The 18987-nt window shown below is 38.9% G+C and overlaps 2 protein-coding genes across 2 annotated transcripts; one reads left to right on the plus strand and one right to left on the minus strand.

Annotated features, from left to right (window-relative positions):
* The first annotated feature begins 2523 nt into the window (after window positions 1-2523).
* Window positions 2524-3474, plus strand: LOC102966411 (olfactory receptor 50-like). Its single transcript, XM_015543015.2, has one exon. The coding sequence runs from the start codon at window positions 2533-2535 to the stop codon at window positions 3472-3474; it is 942 nt and encodes a 313-aa protein (XP_015398501.2). The 5' UTR covers window positions 2524-2532.
* Window positions 3475-14644: 11170 nt separating this feature from the next.
* LOC102966700 (olfactory receptor 1J1-like) lies at window positions 14645-18223 on the minus strand. The gene is made up of 2 exons (XM_007094515.2): window positions 17311-18223; window positions 14645-14661 (listed from the first exon to the last, which is right to left on the minus strand). Exons 1-2 carry the CDS (start codon window positions 18221-18223, stop codon window positions 14645-14647), a joined length of 930 nt encoding a protein of 309 aa, XP_007094577.2.
* Window positions 18224-18987: the final 764 nt, after the last annotated feature.

The following is an 18987-nucleotide window of genomic DNA, read 5'->3' on the forward strand; positions in this document are numbered from 1 at the left end:
GATCATGAACAAGTGTATAACACTATATATATTTAATTTGGTTTTGAACTGATAATTTCTTTCTCCATTACAGTTCATCTTTGAGACCCTCAGAGACCCCACCTGCTTCATTGTATTCTGTGTCATCTAGAGAGAAAAGGAAGAACCTTCCTACACCTTCTGACTAAGGGTATATGTACTCATCATCTAAGAGACAATGTCAGAGAAGGAATAGAATTTATATTCAGTAGCACAATTATGTGTGTGCATCCAGCATGTGCTACTGATCCCCAGCATGGCTTTACCCATCTCACACCAAAGTATAACACAGACCCATGTAGAATAATTTATCTCTGATGATCCTATATCTAATTTTTGAGAGAATAGTGAATTACATATCTCCTCTTGCTCATATTTCATTTCCCCAGTAAGTATTATTGGTTTTTCCTCCAAATTTTATCCCACATCTGTAATTATCTTCATCTCTTCTTCCATGGTTTAGGAGTAGGCAGGTGTTATTTTGTACCTGAACTATACAAATAGCCTCCTGTCAGATTCCTGCTGACACTCTTGCCTTGCTATAATCTGTTCTGTATGCAGTAGCCAATATACTATTTAAAATTTTTCTTTCTCTCCTTTACTTAAACCTTTCCATAGGTATTCTTTTGCTCTGAGGATAGAATAAAAACTTTCCATTATTCAGAAAATGATTTTTATAATCTGGCTCCTAGATAATTCTCCAATCCCATAACTTTTCCATGCTGACCATGCTCCTGAATTTTCTGTTCTTCAAATATCATAGTCCTGCCCTCTTCAAACACTTTACTATAGTGTCCATTTTTGTAATCTTTACATGACAGGCTCTTATAATTCAGGGATCCTTTTAAAGAACCCATAAAAACAGGCTTCCTCACCACCACCTAAGTTTCTTGTACTCTGATAGTATGTATCAAAATTGTGAATATATATGTCCTTCAATTCCATTCTGTGAATTTCTGCTACAGATATGTATGCTAATGTGCAAAATTGCATATGAGTAATATTAATGAAACATTGCTGGAAACAGAAAAATATTAGAACCAACCTAAATGTCCATCAGACAGCTACAGAGCACTTTTCATTGTGATAAATTGGTTATTATTCACATGGTAATGACTAGCAACACTGAAGGTGTGATTCATCTCAGGTAACAATATTAAATTAACAGGATTTTTAATGGAGTAGCCTGAAGAATGTAGAAATTATAGAAATAATTTCAGTCACATTGGGAGTATCGGTACATAATGTAAACTTTAGTTAAGCCCCAAGATGAATATGGGTCCTATAGTGAGACACATTCTCAGAGAAAAAGACCTTTAGACTGAATAAGTCTTTATATAGTGTGTGAAATATATTATTTTAGTAGACAGACCATCATGTTCTCTTTCCCTATCACTTTGTGAACATTCACATGGGCAGGTCTAAGACTAACTGACCTAATGAATAAAGAGGTAAATGATAGTATTACCAAAATATATTTCATATTAAAAATCTATTTCATTATATATATATATATATATATATATATATATATATATATATATATATATAAAGAAGTGTTAGAATATGACTGAAAAAATTGGCTATGAATCACTGGCATAAAACCTAGGTTAGGAACTGTGAAAAAGGAGGGATTATTTGGTAAACTATGCTGGAGAAACACTTACAAAAAGGTTATTCTTTGGCAGATCCAGGATATGACTGGAAAAGCTGAGGTATTTTCTGGCATTCTGAGAACTGGAATAAGAATTATCTGGTTAGAACTCAAGGAATAAGGTGAGAATTTGGAAGAGAAATGGACTCTTTTCCTCCACATTCCATGAAAATTTCTTTAGCAAGAGTGATGGTAGACAGAAAATGTTGAGGGGTAGGAAGGAATTTTCTTAAAGAACAGACTGATGGCTATATTACAAGTATGTCATTAGATCTATGTTATTGACAAAAATTCTTGTCCTTAAATCCCTTGCCTTGACTAGTTGCACATATGTTTCCACCAAGCCTCCAGATCTTGATTTCTGGGAGATCCAGGGCAGACCACTGAGTTGCCTTATCTTGATCCAATCCATGGAAATAAAGTATTAGCCAAATCACATGTGAGAGGCAGGGGGAAGGTTAAGAAATGCCAAAAGACCAAATGGAGACCCTCCACTAGGATTTCTCAAAGCTTACTGATTTAGCCTTGCACCCTAATTTCCTAATCTCAGATTTCTATCATGAACTCCTGGAATCCTCAAGTTAGAATCTAACATGGTTTGACCATCATTCTGATGTTTGAAGGATTCTCCAAAAGAGACTGTTGGTTTCTAGGTGGACACATAATATCCGATGTCAGACCATCACTAGCCCATTAGTGGGGCAAACAGTGTGAGTTATTGAGGTTAAAATTCATGTACTGACTAATTCAAAACCATGTTTCCATAATGTGATAGTCACAATGATTTCTCATTCTTTCACATACCCATCTCCACCCCCCCCCTCCTGCTCCACCTATCTCCAGCAAAAGAGAAGGAGAGCATGAAGAAGGATAATCAGAGCAGTGTGTCTGAGTTCCTCCTCCTGGGGCTCCCCATGTGGACAGAGAAGCAAGGCATATACTACACTCTTTTCCTGGCCATGTACCTGACCACAGTGCTGGGGAACCTGCTCATCATGCTGCTTATCAGACTGGACTCTCGCCTCCACACCCCCATGTATTTCTTCCTCAGCCACTTGGCCTTCACTGACGTCTCTTTCTCATCAGTCACAGCTCCAAAGATGCTCATGAACATGCAAACACAGAGTCAATCCATCTCATATGCTGGATGCATTTCCCAGCTGTATTTCTTCTTATTTTGGGGGGATCTTGACAGCTTCCTTCTCACATCAATGGCATATGACAGGTACGTGGCCATCTGTCACCCCCTCCACTACACCACCATCATGAGTCAGAACTTGTGTTTCCTGCTAGTAATTGTGTCCTGGGTCCTCTCCTGTGCTAGTGCCCTTTTGCACACCCTCCTCCTGACTCGTCTCTCTTTCCGTGGAGACAATGCTCTCCCCCACTTCTTCTGTGACCTCTCTGCCTTACTTAAGCTCTCCAGCTCAGATACCACAGTCAATGAGCTGGTTATCATCACTGTAGGAGTGGTGGTCATTACCCTGCCATTAATATGCATCCTGGTCTCTTATGGCCACATTGGAGCCACTATCCTGAGGGTCCCCTTGACCAAGGGAATCTGTAAAGCTCTGTCCACATGCGGTTCTCACCTTTCTGTGGTGTCTCTGTACTATGGAGCAATTATTGGACTGTACTTCTTTCCTTCATCCGATAACTCCAATGACAAGGATGTCATTGTGGCTGTATTGTACACTCTGGTCACTCCCATGCTAAATCCCTTTATCTACAGTCTGAGAAATCGAGATATGAAAGGAGCGCTAGGACATCTACTCAATAAAGGACTATTTTCACCATGTTGAGCACTGTTTTTCCTACTATTTGGATATAAGCATGCAATGTGAAGATCCTTTCTTCTCTGAATAGTTGCTTTTTAGTGAATCTTGATGTGGCACTTTCTTCAGCCTCTTTTTCAGCATCGACTTAGTTTTCTTCTCTGTTTAGTTTCTTTGTTCATTTCAGAGTCATAGGAAAAAAACATATCTACACGACCATCTTTTCTTAAATGTTTTTTTTTTCTTCTTTTTCATATGGTATCCCCTGATCTACACTCATTTTAAATGTTTATGCAGTCGTAGCTTTCATTCTTTTTACTTTTTATTTTTAAAAATAATTTACAAACTTTATATAGCAAAGCTTTTCCCTTCTCAAGATAACAAAATTATTCCTTCTGGCAATTTCATGATTTTGTTTTTGGATTTAATTTTGTAATACCTTTGAAATTCATTATGAATGACATTAATTAGAAATTGAGTTTTAGTTTTGTTACCAATTTCTTATCAGTTGTCCAAATTTTGGTTTTCAGTTATGCCTATAGAGTGATGGTAACATAATACATCACCGTTTTTTTTTCCTTAAGTTGAGTGGATCTAGTCACAAATTGAAATGAACTGTTTTTTTGTAAAAGGCAAAAAAAAAAAAAAAAAAGTCTAGAAAGGTCTGGTACAGGCCCCCGATGGTGAATTCAAACTTGATGGGAGCTGTCTGTGTCTTGGGATGGCCAATTAGGAGTGAAATGTGCTAGTGAGAGTAGAGATTTTGAAGTGGCTTTCCAAGTGACCATGTGACTATGACAACCAGTCCAGTGTAAGAGAGTTCAGGCTTCCAAGATATGGGACTAAGAATTCCTAGGAGGAATATCAAAAACCTAGACATGAAGTGAACTTAGACAGTACTGCATCCAAACATATCTGAATTTTTTAAAAAGCACACCCTTGTGCCATGTACATAAATATAATGTCCTATGTTTCCATCTGAAATGTTGATGTTGCTTTCAGTCCTTGAGAAACTACCTCTGCTCAAGGCAGATATAACTAACTAATTTCATTGCTACAAACTGATAACTGTGGCAAATACTTCCATATTTAGTATTTCATTTAATCCTGGTAATTGGTATAAAAGAGGGAATTCATATTAAGACAGGCTTAGTAAGTAGCCCAGTGCCACTCAACTAGCAATGTTTAGTAGAAGTGATACTTAAAATGCTCTATGTGTGAGTTCCATCCTGAGTTCTTAAATCATTTGAATATTTTTCAAACTTGAGTAACATTTTTACCCATTTTACTGTAAATTTTATTTCAACTTTAAAAAATGTTGAAATACCATACAAAAAAGCATATATGATTTTATATATATATATATATACATATATATATATATATATGTATATATATAGTTTGAATATGTATGTACATAAACATGGTATGTTGTATGTGTGAATATGTGGGTATGTGTCTATATATACATATAATCACACCTTAAAGAATATGAAAAGAAACATTCATGTAACAATCTCTAGGCTTAGGTGGTAGAAAACTAACAATTTGTTGAAGTCCCTTGTCTCATCTGCAACTGTATCTTCCTGTCCTGTTTAAAGTGCCTAATACTTTTTCATAATACCCATTAAGTATGTATACATATGTATATGCATAGAACTATGTCTTAATGTTCATAGTGTTTTGTTGTAGTATTAGGACCATGGATGATTATTATTTTCTTCTTTATATTTTTCAGTGTTGTTTTAATTTTTGATGGCATGTATTAGTTTTATAACTGGAAAAATATTCTTTTCATTTTGGAAAAAAACATAATTTTTAACTTCCAGGAAAAAAGGAAGTATCCCATATTTTTAATATTTCAATATTTCCTACTTTTATTTAAAGAAGACATCCACTGTATGTTAACTAATTTGAATTTAAATAAATAAATTTAAAAAAATAAAGAAGACATCCAGATGGCTCACAGATGCATGAAAAGATGCTCAACATCACTCATCATCAGAGAAGTACAAATCTAAACTATGATGAGATACTACCTCACACTTGTCAGAATGGCTAAAATTAACAATACAAGAAACACCAGGTGTTGGCAAGGATGTGGAGACAGGGGAACTCTCTTGCACTGTTGGTGGGAATGCAAACTGGTGCAGCCACTCTAGAGAAGAGAATGGGGTTCCTCAAAAAGTTAAAAAATAGAATACCCTATGATCAAGGAAATGCACTACTAGGTATTTACTCAAAGGATACAAAAATACAGATTCAAAGGGGTACATGCACACTGATAGTTTATAGCAGCATTATCAACAATAGCTATGCTATGGAGACAGCCCAAATGTCCATTGACTGATGAATAGATAAAGGAGATGTGGTATATATGTGCAAAGGAATATTACTCAGCTGACAAAAAGAATGAAATCTTGGCATTTGCAATGATGTGGTTGGAGCTAGAGAGTACTATGTTAAGTGAAATAAGTCCATCAGAGAAAGACAAATGCCATATAATTTCTCTTATATGTGGAATTTAATAAAGCAGATGAACATATGGGGGGGGGAGAGGGAAACAAACCATAAGAGACTCTTCAAGACAGAGAACCAACTGAGGGTTAATGGAGGGAGGTGGGTGGAGAAAGAGCTAGACGGGTGATGGGTATTAAGGAGGGCACTTGTTATGATGAGCACTGGGTATTGTATGTAAGTGATGAATCACTGAATTCTACTCACAAAACCAATATTGCACTGTATGTTAACTAACCAGAATTTAAATAAAAATTTGAAAACAAAAATAATAAAGTTTTAGCACATCTATATTGTTCCTTCAATTTAGCCTGCTCTAGAGCTGCATATAAATTAAATAATAATATATTTATTCTTCCAGGTTTCACCTTTGTTGTCTGGAATGATCCTTGTGATGAGAACTCTGTCGTATTGTATTACATTCCACTATGAGACTATCACACACTTGTTTTTTCTATTTTTTATGGCTATTATGTTTGTTTTCAGCATTTTGCTATGATGAGCAATGGTGCTGCAAGCATTCTTGTTCATCATCTAGTGCATATATGCAAGAGATTCTGTAAATTATATACTCAGAAGAATTAATGGATTCGTAGGCATTATTCTATGCAACTATTACTGCTAAACTCTTCTATAAAGTAGTTGTACCAAGAAACCAGTGTGGAGGCGCCTGGGTGGCTCAGTCGGTTAAACATCTGACATCAGTTCAGGTCATGATTTCACAGTTTGTGAGTTCGAGCCCCGCATTGGGCTCTGTGCTGTCAGTTCAGAGCCTGGAGCCTGCTTTGGATTCTGTGTCTCCTTCTCTCTCCACCCCTCCCCCACTCACGTTCTGTCTTTGTCTCTCAAAAAATGAATAAACGTCAAAAAAGAAAAGAAAAGAAAAGAAACTATTGTGAAAAGGCTACATACTACATGATTCCAACTAATGATATTTTGGAGAAGGCAAACTATAGATCCAACAAAAGATCAGTCATTGCCAGGGATCAGGGCTTAATGCAGACAAAGGTAAATGCATAGAGCAAGGGGATTAAAAAATTGTTTTAATGTTTATTTACTTTTGAGAGACAGAGAGCAACAGAGTGTGAGAAGGGGAGGGGCAGAAAGAGAGAGAAAGACAGAATCTGAGAGGCTCCAGGCTCTGAGCTGTCAGCACAGAGCCTGACGGGGCTCGAACTCACAAGCCTTGAGATCATGACCTGAGCCAAAGTTGGACGCTTAACCAACTGAGCCACCCAGGTGCTCCGTGAGGGGATTTTTAAAAAGGAAAAAAAAAAAAAAGAACTTTTTTATTTATTAAAGTGTCACATACTTGACAATGTGTTACATTTTTATATAAAATTTTAAAACTTGACAGATCATAACAACTTTCAATAGGAAGATGGCAGTGTAGGAGGACGCTGGGCTCACCGCGTCCTGATGATCACTTAGATTCTACCCACATCTGCCTAAATAACCCAGAAAACCACCAGAAGACTAGCAGAATGGACTCTCTGGAGCCAAGCGTAAACAAGAGGGCCCCGGAAGAGGGCAGGAAGGGCATAGAGGCGATGTGTGCTACACAGACTGGCGGGAGGGAGGCGGGACAGTGAAGGGGCAGCCAGCCCACCCGGCAAGGCAGAGCTCTTGAGTCTGGCTTGCAAAAGCAGAGGGGCCAGACTGTGTGAGTTCTGACAGCCAGCGGGACTTAACATCTGGAATGTTATAAGTCAAGAGCTCTGCTCGGAGAGCGGGAGGGTGAGAGGACACCGGGAGGGAGAGTTGTTGAGCCCCTGAAGACAGACCTCAGCTCGGCAGGGAAGAAAGGCACTGGCAAACACCATCTCCCTTGCCCATCCACCAGCCAAAATCCCAAAGGGAACCAGTTCCCATCACCGAACTTGCTCGCACAGCTCAAACTCCCAACGCTGTGCTTCTGTGGATCCATCCCTCTGAAGGGTCTGCTTACCTCCCGGTGCTGCACGGCCCCTCCTGCAGGGGGCCACCTATGGCAGAGCAAGCTAAGCCTGCCACTCCCACCCCTGTGCACCTTGCAGATCCACCCTGGCTAATATGCCAGATCCCATCAAAGCAGCACCAGAAGTCTGGTAGTGTGCAAGTAGCCCAGACAGGGGCCACACCACTCCACAGTGAGTCCTGCCTCTGGGAGAGGGGAAGATAAGGTACACACCACTCTGACTGTGGCCCCAGCGGTGGGCTAGGGGCAGACATCAGGTCTGACTGCAGCCCCACCCACCAACACAAGTTTCTCCAGACAGCACAGGGGAAGTGCTCTGCAGTTCCACGCCATGCCAGGAACTATCCAAAATAATGAAATGGAAGAATTGTCCTCAAAAGAAACTCCAGGAAGTAGCAACAGCTAATGAATTGATCAAAAACAATTTAAGCAATATAACAGAACAAGAATTTAGAATAATAGTCATGAAATTAATCGCTGGGCTTGAAAACAGTATAGAGGACAGCAGAGAATCTATTGCTATAGAGATCAAGGGACTAAGAAATAGTCATGAGGAGCTAAAAATGCAATAAATGAGGCACGAAATAAAATACAGGCGACCACAGCTCAGATTGAAGAGGCAGAGGAGAGAAGAGGTGAATTAGAAGATAAAATTATGGAAAAAGAGGAAGCTGAGAAAAAGAGAGATAAAAAAAATCCAGGAGTATGAGGGGAGAATTAGAGAACTAAGTGATGAAATGAAACGGAGCAATATCTGTATAATAGGAATTCCAGAAGAGGAAGAGAGAGAGAAGGGGGCTGAAGGTGTACTTGAACAAATCATAGCTGAAAACTTCCCTGATCTGGGGAAGGAAAAAGGCATTGAAATCCAAGAGGCACAGAGAACTCCCTTCAGACGTAACTTGAATCGATCTTCTGAACAACATATCATAGTGAAACTGGAAAAATACAAGGATAAAGAGAAAATTCTGAAAGCAGCTAGGGATAAACATGCTCTAACATATAAAGGGAGACCGATAAGATGAGTGGCAGACCTATCTACTGAAACTTGGCAGGCCAGAAAGGAGTGGCAGGAAATCTTCAATGTGATAAACAGAAAAAATATGCAGCCGAGAATCCTTTATCCAGCAAGTCTGTCATTCAGAATAGAAGGAGAGATAAAGGTTTTCCAAAACAAACAAAAACTGAAGGAATTCATCACCACTAAACCAGCCCTACAAGAGATCCTAAGGGGGATTCTGTGAGTGAAATGTTGCAAGGACCACAAAGTACCAGAGACATCACTACAAGCATGAAACCTACAGACATCACAATGACTCTAAACTCATATCTTTCTATAATAACACTGAATGTAAATGGACTAAATGCTCCAACCAAAAGACATAGGGTATCAGAATGGATAAAAAAACAAGACCCATCTATTTGCTGTCTCATTTTAGACCTGAGGACACCTTCAGATTGAAAGTAAGGGGATGGAGAACTATCTATCATGCTACTGGAAGTCAAAAGAAAGCTGGAGTAGCCATACTTATATCAGACAAACTAGACTTTCAATTAAAGGCTGTAACAAGAGATGAAGAAGGGCATTATATAATAATTGCAGGGTCTATCCATCAGGAAGAGCTAACAATTATAAATGTCTATGCACCAAATATGGGAGCCCCCAAATATATAAAACAATCAATCACAAACATAAGCAACCTTATTGATAAGAATGTGGTAATTGCAGGGGACTTTAATACCCCACTTACAACAATGGATAGATCATCTAGACGCAGGGTCAATAAAGAAACAAGGGCCCTGAATGATACATTGGATCAGATGGACTTGACAGATATACTTAGAACTCTGCTTCCCAAAGCAACAGAATATACTTTCTTCTCGAGTGCACATGGAACATTCTCCAAGATAGATCACATACTGGGTCACAAACAGCCCCTCATAAGTACACAAGAATTGAGATCATACCATGCATACTTTCAGACCACAATGCTATGAAGCTTGAAATCAACCACAGGAAAAGTCTGGAAAACCTCCAAAAGCATGGAGGTTAAAGAACACCCTACTAAAGAATGAATGGGTCAACCAGGCAATTAGAGAAGAAATTAAAAAATATATGGAAACAAATGAGGATGAAAATACAACAATCCAAATGCTTTGGGAGGCAGCGAAGGCAGTCCTGAGAGGAAAATACATTGCAATCCAGGCCTATCTCAAGAAACAGGAAAAATCCCAAATACAAAATCTGACAGCACACCTAAAGGAAATAGAAGCAGAACAGCAAAGACACCCCAAACCCAGCAGCAGAATAAAAACAATAAAGATGAGAGCTGAAATAAACAATATAGAATCTAAAAAAACTAGAGAGCAGATCAATGAAGCCAAGAGGTGGTTTTTTGAAAAATAAACAAAATTGATAAGCCTCTAGCCAGGCTTCTCAAAAAGAAAAGGGAGATGACCTAAATAGATAAAATCATGAATGAAAATGGAATTATGACAACCAATCCCTCAGAAATACAAGCAATTATCAGGGAATACTATGAACAATTATATACCAACAAACTGGACAACCTGGAAGAAATGGACAAATTCCTAAGCACCCACCCACTCCCAAAACTCAAACAGGAAGAAATAGAAAACTTAAGCAGACCCATAACCAGCAAAGAAATTGAATCGGTTATCAAAAATCTCCCAACAAATAAGAGTCCAGGACCAGATGGCTTCCCAGGGGAATTCTACCAGACATTTAAAGCAGAGATAATACCTATCCTTCTCAAGCTGTTCCAAAAAATAGAAAGGGAAGGAAAACTTACACACTCATTCTATGAAGCCAGCATTCCTTTGATTCTGAAACCAGAGACCCAGCAAAAAAGAGAACTACAGGCCAATATCCCTGATGAATATGGATGCAAAAATTCTCAATAAGATACTAGCAGATCGAATTCAACAGCATATTAAAAGAATTATCCACCATGATCAAGTGGGATTCATTCCTGGGATGCAGGGCTGGTTCAACTTTCGCAAATCAATCAATGTGATACATCGCATTAATAAAATAAAAGATAAAAACCATATGATCCTGTCAATCGATGCAGAAAAAGCATTTGACAAAATTCAGCATCCTTTCTTAATAAAAACCTTTGAGACAGTTGGGATAGAAGGAACATACTTAAACATCATAAAAGCCATTTATGAAAAGCCCACAGCTAATATCATCCTCAATGGGGAAAAACAGAGCTTCCTCCCTGAGATCAGGAACACGACAGGGATGTCCACTCTCACCGCTGTTGTTTAACATAGTGTTGGAAGTTCTAGCATCAGCAATCAGACAACAAAAGGAAATCAAGGGCATTAAAATTGGCAATGAAGTCAAGTTTCACTTTTTGCAGATGACATGATACTATACATGGAAAACCCAATAACCTCTACCAAAAGTCTGCTAACTGATACATGAATTTAGCAAAGTTGCAGGATACAAAATCAATGTACAGAAATCCGTTGCATTCTTATACACTAATAATGAAGAAACAGAAAGACAAATAAAGAAACTGATCCCATTCACAATTGCACCAAGAATCACAAAATCCCTGGAATAAACCTAACCAAAGATAAAAAAGATCTGTATGCTGAAAACTATAGAAAGCTTATGAGGGAAATTGAAGAAGATATAAAGAAATGGAAAAACATTCTCTGCTCATGGATTGGAAGAATAAATATTGTTAAAATATCAATACTACCCAAAGCTATCTACACATTCAGTGCAATCCCAATCAAAATTGCACCAGCATTCTTCTCTAAGCTAGAACAAGCAATCCTAAAATTTGTATGGAACTACAAAAGGCCCTGAATAGCCAAAGTAATTTTGAAGAGAAGACCAAAGAGGGAGGCACCACAATCCCAGACTTTAGCCTCTACTACAAAGCTGTAATCATCAAGACAGCATGGTATTGGCACAAAAACAGACACAGAGACCAATGGAATAGAAACCCCAGAATTAGACCATACAAAAGTATGGCCAACTAATCTTTGACAAAGCAGGAAAGAACATCCAATGGAAAAAAGACAGTCTCTTTAACAAATGGTGCTGGGAGAACTGGACAGTAACATGCAGAAGAATGAAACTAGACCACTTTCTTACACCATTCACAAAAATAAACTCAAAATGGATAAAGGACCTGAATGTGAGACAGGAAATCATCAAAACCCTAGAGGAGAAAGCAGGAAAAAACCTCTCTGACCTCAGCCGCAGCAATTTCTTACTTGACACATCCCCAAAGGCAAGGGAATTAAAAGCAAAAATAAACTATTGGGACCTCATGAAGATAAAAAGCTTCTGCACTGCAAAGGAAACAATCAACAAAACTAAAAGGCAACCAACAGAATGGGAAAAGACATTTGCAAATGACATATCGGACAAAGGGCTAGTATCCAAAATCTATAAAGAGCTCACCAAACTACACACCCGAAAAACAAATAATCCAGTGAAGAAATGGGCAGAAAACATGAATAGACACTTCTCTAAAGAAGACATCCAGATGGCCAACAGGCACATGAAAAGATGCTCAACGTCTCTCCTCATCAGGCAAATACAAATCAAAACCACACTCAGATACCACCTGATGCCAGTCAGAGTGGCCAAAATGAACAAATCAGGAGACTATAGATGCTGGCAAGGATGTGGAGAAACAGGAACCCTCTTGCACTGTTGGTGGGAATGCAAACTGGTGCAGCTGCTCTGGAAAACAGTGTGGAGGTCCCCCCCCCCAAATTAAAAATAGATCTACCCTATGACCAAGCAGTAGCACTGCTAGGAATTTACCCAAGGGATACAGGAGTGCTGATGCATAGGGGCACTTGTACTCCGATGTTTATAGCAGTACTTTCAACAATAGCCAACTTATGGAAAGAGCCTAAATGTCCATCAACTGATGAATGCATAAAGAAATTGTGGTTTATATACACAATGGAATACTATGTGTCAATGAGAAAGAATGAAATATGGCCTTTTGTAGCAATGTGGATGGAACTGGAGAGTGTTATGCTAAGTGAAATAAGTCATACAGAGAAAGACAGATACCATGTTTTCACTCTTATGTGGATCCTGAGAAACTTAACAGAAGACCACGAGGGAGGGGAAGGAAAAAAAAAGAGGTTAGAGAGGGAGGGAGCCAAAACATAAGAGACTCTTAAAAACTGAGAACAAACTGAGGGTTGATGGGGGGTGGGAAGGAGGGGAGGGTGGGTGATGAGTATTGAGGAGGGCACCTGTTGGGATGAGCACTGTGTGTTGTATGGAAACCAATTTGACAATACATTTTATATTTAAAAAAATAAAATAAAAATTTAAAACTTTGTATTCATTCCTTGAAAGTCCCTGAATACATGGAGTTGATTGTTTTTAGTGTTGTTTGAAGTAGATTCATTTCAATGTGTCTCCATATTAATAATGAAGTTTTAAAAATTAATTAATATTTGAGGAGTTCATTCTGTCTCCACTACTCTGCAATAGATGTCCTTGGCTGCAAATGAAAGTATCAATTAGTTAATTTAATCTGCACTCCAAAAAAAAAAAAAAGATACAGGTCAATAATGGGTAAATTTTAAGTGAAAGTGTATCAGTAAGAATTTGTTCAGGAGAGAAAAACAAAAGTTCTTGCTTATACAACTGTTGCAAGAGGTGAGGAACAGAGGTCAGGGAACTTGCACTTGAAAACTAAAAAGCCCAAAACTAAAGATTTCAGCCTAAGCATAAAATAGATGGTTTCAAAAGATTAGTGGGCAGTGGCTGCAAATCTCAAGAATCACTGAAAAACTCCTCCAAATGTCTTGGTCTGATGCGTAATGCAGGTGGCTCTTAGCTCAATGGGAAACTACTGTGAAGCTTGTATCTACCCATATTTCTGACTATAATTACCTCCACAGAATAATGATTTCTTCTCTTGCCTTCTAAATTCTCATGAGTTCCTCTCATTGGAAGACATTAAACATGAACAATACAGAAAAGAAAAATCTGGAAAATGTAGCTTCTAGCCTTGCCACTGCAATTCAGGAAAAGCTTAGAAGTAGGTGTTAATAATGCAAAGTTAGCAACAGTCTAGTTAGTATATGGCATAAGGAGAAGAAAGGGGGGTTGAGTAAGAGTCTGAAAGTGTCCATATGCAAGTCCCAGAATAGGATGAGGGATGCATGGGACAGAGCCACCCTACATGAGCCCACTTTAGATCAGCGAACCTGCAGCGAGCCACAGAAGCACCAGTGAGATCAGCCGAGTCCAGAAAAAACCACCATCCTAAGCTAGATCAGCCAAGCCCCAACCAACCTTCAGATTGATAAGTAGCATAAATGCTTGTTGGTGAATACTGCTGGGCTATTGTGGCCATTTGTCATCCAGCATTTTTTTGTGGCAACTGTAACTGATATACAGGGGTACAAAAAAGGCTTTATATCACAAGGACCAGTGTAAGTAACATCAGTGGAGTGCGAAAATGTATTCCTGCTATAGAAGTGAGGAGGAAGGAGTAAATATTCTTTCAAACAATAATTCAGTATATCACACTTAATACCTGGGATGTTGAATACCTACTACTCAGGAAGTGACATTTTTTTTCTGCTATTCTTTGAAATTTCATTTATTTGAGGGTTGTTTTTCTCCTCTGCTGAATAAAAACTCTTATGGATCCCATAAATTCTTTTCTAACCTTTAGATATTAAAAAGGGTAAAGATTACTTTCTACCACAAACATGTCTCAATTCTATAAATTTCCTGGGGGGGTTATGGGAGGGGGGATGGGCTAAATGGGTAAGGGGCATTAAGGAATCTACTCCTGAAATCATTGTTGCACTATATGCTAACTAATTTGGATGTAAATTAAAAAATAAAATTTAAATTAAAAAAAATTTCCTCTGGGGCGCCTGGGTGGCTCAGTCGGTTAAGCGGCCGACTTCGGCTCAGGTCATGATCTCAGTCTGTGAGTTCGAGCCCTGCGTCAGGCTCTGTGCTGACAGCTCAGAGCCTGGAGCCTGCTTCAGATTCTGTGTCTCCCTCTCTCTCTGACCCTCCCTCGTTCATGTTCTGTCTCTCTCTGTCTCAAAAATAAATAAACATTAAAAAAAAATTTAAAAAAAAATTTCCTCATTGGATTCAGGCAGGTAAGAATCTGAAGTTCAGAAAGGAGTCATAATGGTAGATTATCTCCCCGCCCCGCCCCCCACTCCATCATTTTTCTGAAATCTAGTTGCAGTTGCTGAATCCACCCTCTGGGATAAAGCTTGAAAGAAAGAATGAAAAAAGGGTGACAGTAATATGCTCCTTTGGTTGCTACCATATTAAAAAGGTTTTGACTTCTTTTGACCTGGATGATGGTTAGAACAGACTCATTCTCTTGTCCCTTCTGGACCAGCAGACATTCAGAATCTCCCAGGCTGCCTTCACACACATCCTCTGTGATATAACAAAAGTATATTTCTTCCTGTAATTGTTTCGCCTCAGAGCCTCTGGTTTTGTGGTTGTGCATTCCCTACAGATCTCTTCTTCTCTCTTCAAGTTTCCTAGACTTGCTCATGGGTCTTCTTGGGGAGACATGAAAATGGCTTCACATCAGTTTTCTCTCTCATATAACTCACCTATAGTCCATAGGAAACTTTTTTTTTAATTGAAGTATAATTGACAAATTATGTTACATTAGTTTCAGGCATACAGCATAGTGATTCCACAGGCAGGAAACATTTTTGCTTTTATTGACCCACCGTGAAAAGAAGTGAAGGGTATTTCCCCAAAACATAATTCTATTTCATAATTCAATTCCCCCTCTTTCCCTATTTCATTTTTCCTATTGCTATCATTCTCATCCAAATGAGAGAAATATATAAGACTCTCTAAATGGTTCTTTTCAAGCTTCTGCCACTAATCTTGAAGTGAGGAGGAAAGCACCCTCTTCTCTGTTGCAAGAATTTGGGGTTCACTGTGCAGCCTTCTAAAAAAACCCCACCATCACTTTATGAGAACCTCTCATCTCTAGCTCTTAGCACTTTTTAGATCCATATCCGGGTTAAGAGGTTGATGAGTTATGAAATGGAGTACTGGGAATTTCCTATAAACATCTTCATTTTGTGTGCTACAACTCACTTTGGCATCTGGAGTCTATGGAATCTTGGTACCTCAGCTGAAACTTCCGGTTTAATATCCTGCACACACTACTCCCTCTTCCTGTCATTGCCAGGACAAGATAGAGCTTTGTGTGTTTGGATAATTCTGATTTGTTAAGTCTCAGGTAAAGCAACACCTTCCCTGGGAAGTCTTTCATATTCTCTCACACTAATTGTTTCCCCCCAAGACACAGCATTCCATATAAACAATTACATTCCTTGCCATGCTGAATCACTCTGGAGTCAGACAGCCAAGATTCAAATCTTCCTTCACTAACTGTGATGTTAAGATGCTTTTGAACATGAGCTTTCTAAAAGTATCTCTTTCTTAAATTAAAAAAAAATTACATCCAAGTTAGTTAGCATATAGTGCAACAATGATTTCAGATTCCTTAATGCCCCTTACCCATTTAGCCCATCCCCCCTCCCACAACCCCTCCAGTAACCCTCTGTTTGTTCTCCATATTTAAGAGTCTCTTATGTTTTGTCCCCTCCCTGTTTTTATATTATTTTCGCTTCCCTTCCCTTATGTTCATCTGTTCAAAGTATCTCTTTGAGCATGAGTTTTCTCAAAATATCTCTTAGGGTTGTTGTCAGAATTAAATTAGATGACCCTAATGCATAGATTAGGCTCTTAAACCAGTATCTGAGACAACTGAGGTAACATTTATTTTGCTGCTGAATACCTGTGTGTGTTTGGAAAGAAAGGATATATGGTCTGTATTCCTGAAGGACAAGCAAGCAGTGTGTTAATTACTATGTAAGGAAAGTAAAATTTACTACGTTCTTCTTGGAAGTTCTAGAAGGGCTTAAGGTCCCTGAATACCCGGATGTCTGAGTGAAGAAGGAGACATATCATCACCAAAATGGAAAATTCCTTAGAGATTGATGCATAAAAGACCAAATATATTTTATAATAATTTGAAAATCTGAGGAAAGTCCAGCCCTGATAGCTCCCATTTGATGATACCAGCCAAAGAGATACAGCATCTTCAAAGTATTTTCCAATCCCATCATCCAAGAAAAGAACAAAGTAAGTCCTATAAAGTACGTCTAATTTTACTATTCTCCCCAACAGATGTAAGGATAATGTCAGCAGAGCATTTCTCAGTGACAGTGTGGAAGGAAGACAGGAGAGCTATATTTACAATAATTTGTGTTTATGTGTAATTGAAGAAATAAGATAATATGTATATTTTAAAAGAAAAGTAAGTATCAGGTGGAAGAATATGTTTTATTACTCAAGAGTTTTCTCAAGGCCCCTTTCATGTCTTTATTTCTCAGGCTGTAAATGAAAGGGTTCAACATGGGGGTGACCACTGTGTACATCAAGGAAGCAATTAGGTTTTTGTTATTGGTGTTGTTGGATGAGGGAAGAAAATATAGGCCAATAATTGCCCCATAATAGAGAGTCACTACTGAGAGATGTGATCCACAAGTGGACAAGGCTTTGCAGATGCCCTTGGTAGAAGGAACCCGGAGGATGGTGGCCCCAATATGGCCGTAAGAAACCACAATGCATAAGAATGGAAGCATAATGGCTGTTAATCCTGCAGTAAAGATCACCAATTGGTTGAGGGAAGTGTCTGAGCAGGACAATTTGAGCAAGGCAGCAAGGTCACAGAAGAAGTGGGGGACGGTGTGGTCAGCACAGAAGGACAGCTGGGCTAGGAGAAGGGTATGCAAAAGAGCACAAGCACAAGCAATGACCCAGGATCCAGCCACTAGCATGACACAGATGCTCTGACTCATGACGATGGTATAATGCAGAGGGTGACAGATGGCCACATACCTGTCATAGGCCATTGAAGTGATCAAGAAACTGTCTAAATCAGCGCAAAATATGAAGAAATATGTCTGTGAAATGCATCCTGCATAGGAGATGGATTTGTACTTAGCATGCATGTTCATCAGCATCTTTGGGACAGTGACAGATGAAAAGGAAACATCAGTGAAGGCCAAGTGACTGAGGAAGAAGTACATGGGGGTGTGGAGGCGAGAGTCCAGCCTGATGAGCAGGATGATGAGCAGGTTCCCCAGCACCGTGGTCAGGTACATGCCCAGGAACAGGGTGAAGAACATGGCCTGTTGCTCTGGCAGGATGGGGAGCCCCAGGAGGAGAAACTCGGACACACTGCTCTGGTTCTCCTTCCTCATACTGGTACATCAGCTGAAGGGGACGGGTGGGGAAAGTTGAAAAGAGAAGATGGAATGTTTCTGGATAAAAAAGTGATCATTGTGGCATAGTATAGTAGAGATGTTCTTTTGATTTAGGGAAGGTTTTCATTTATATTTTCTTACATTTTAGGCATATTCTGCTGGATAAATGTAGAAAATGTGTACCTTTAGGATATACAACCACTTACTTTTTTTTCTCAATTTGGTGCCAGACTCTGCAAATGATAATACTAACAGTTAATGTTTATTGAGTGTTGTCCTTATGCATGGTGTGAATAGCTACATGTAGCAACTGATTCAATAGTCTTACATATATGAGCTAGGTAGGTACCATTGTTATTTCCTCTTTTCAGATGGGCTAGCTGAGGCAGACAGTGTCACAATCACTGAGGTAGAAGATTACCAGCTGGGATTTGGACCCAAACATTGTGATTCCAGAGTTTGTTCTCTGGGAGCAAAACAAATTACTTGACATCAGAAATCTCATTGCCCTTCATAATTTTGTGTGTTGTGATCTGTTTAATTCTGCATCCTCTACTTCTGGACACATTCCATGATTATTGATTTGTTCCTTGGCTGTAGACCCAAAATCTATCATAGAATAGAAATTTGTTGTTCAAGTGAAAGATGTCACATCCAGTTAAATTAATCACAGCAGCCTCTTAAGAAACTTACAACAGGTCTTGTTCAAGATCCGGGTTTCATCCTAATAATCCTGGAATCCAGTGTTATTTAGCTGCCAC

Source organism: Panthera tigris, chromosome D4, assembly GCF_018350195.1.
Source record: "Panthera tigris isolate Pti1 chromosome D4, P.tigris_Pti1_mat1.1, whole genome shotgun sequence".
Classification (NCBI taxonomy): Eukaryota; Metazoa; Chordata; class Mammalia; order Carnivora; family Felidae; genus Panthera; species Panthera tigris.

Coding starts and splice junctions, on each gene's coding strand:
- LOC102966411 (XM_015543015.2), top strand. CDS start 2,533: ATGAAGAAGGATAATCAGAGCAGTGTGTCTGAGTTCCTCCTCCTGGGG.
- LOC102966700 (XM_007094515.2), bottom strand. CDS start 18,223: ATGAGGAAGGAGAACCAGAGCAGTGTGTCCGAGTTTCTCCTCCTGGGG.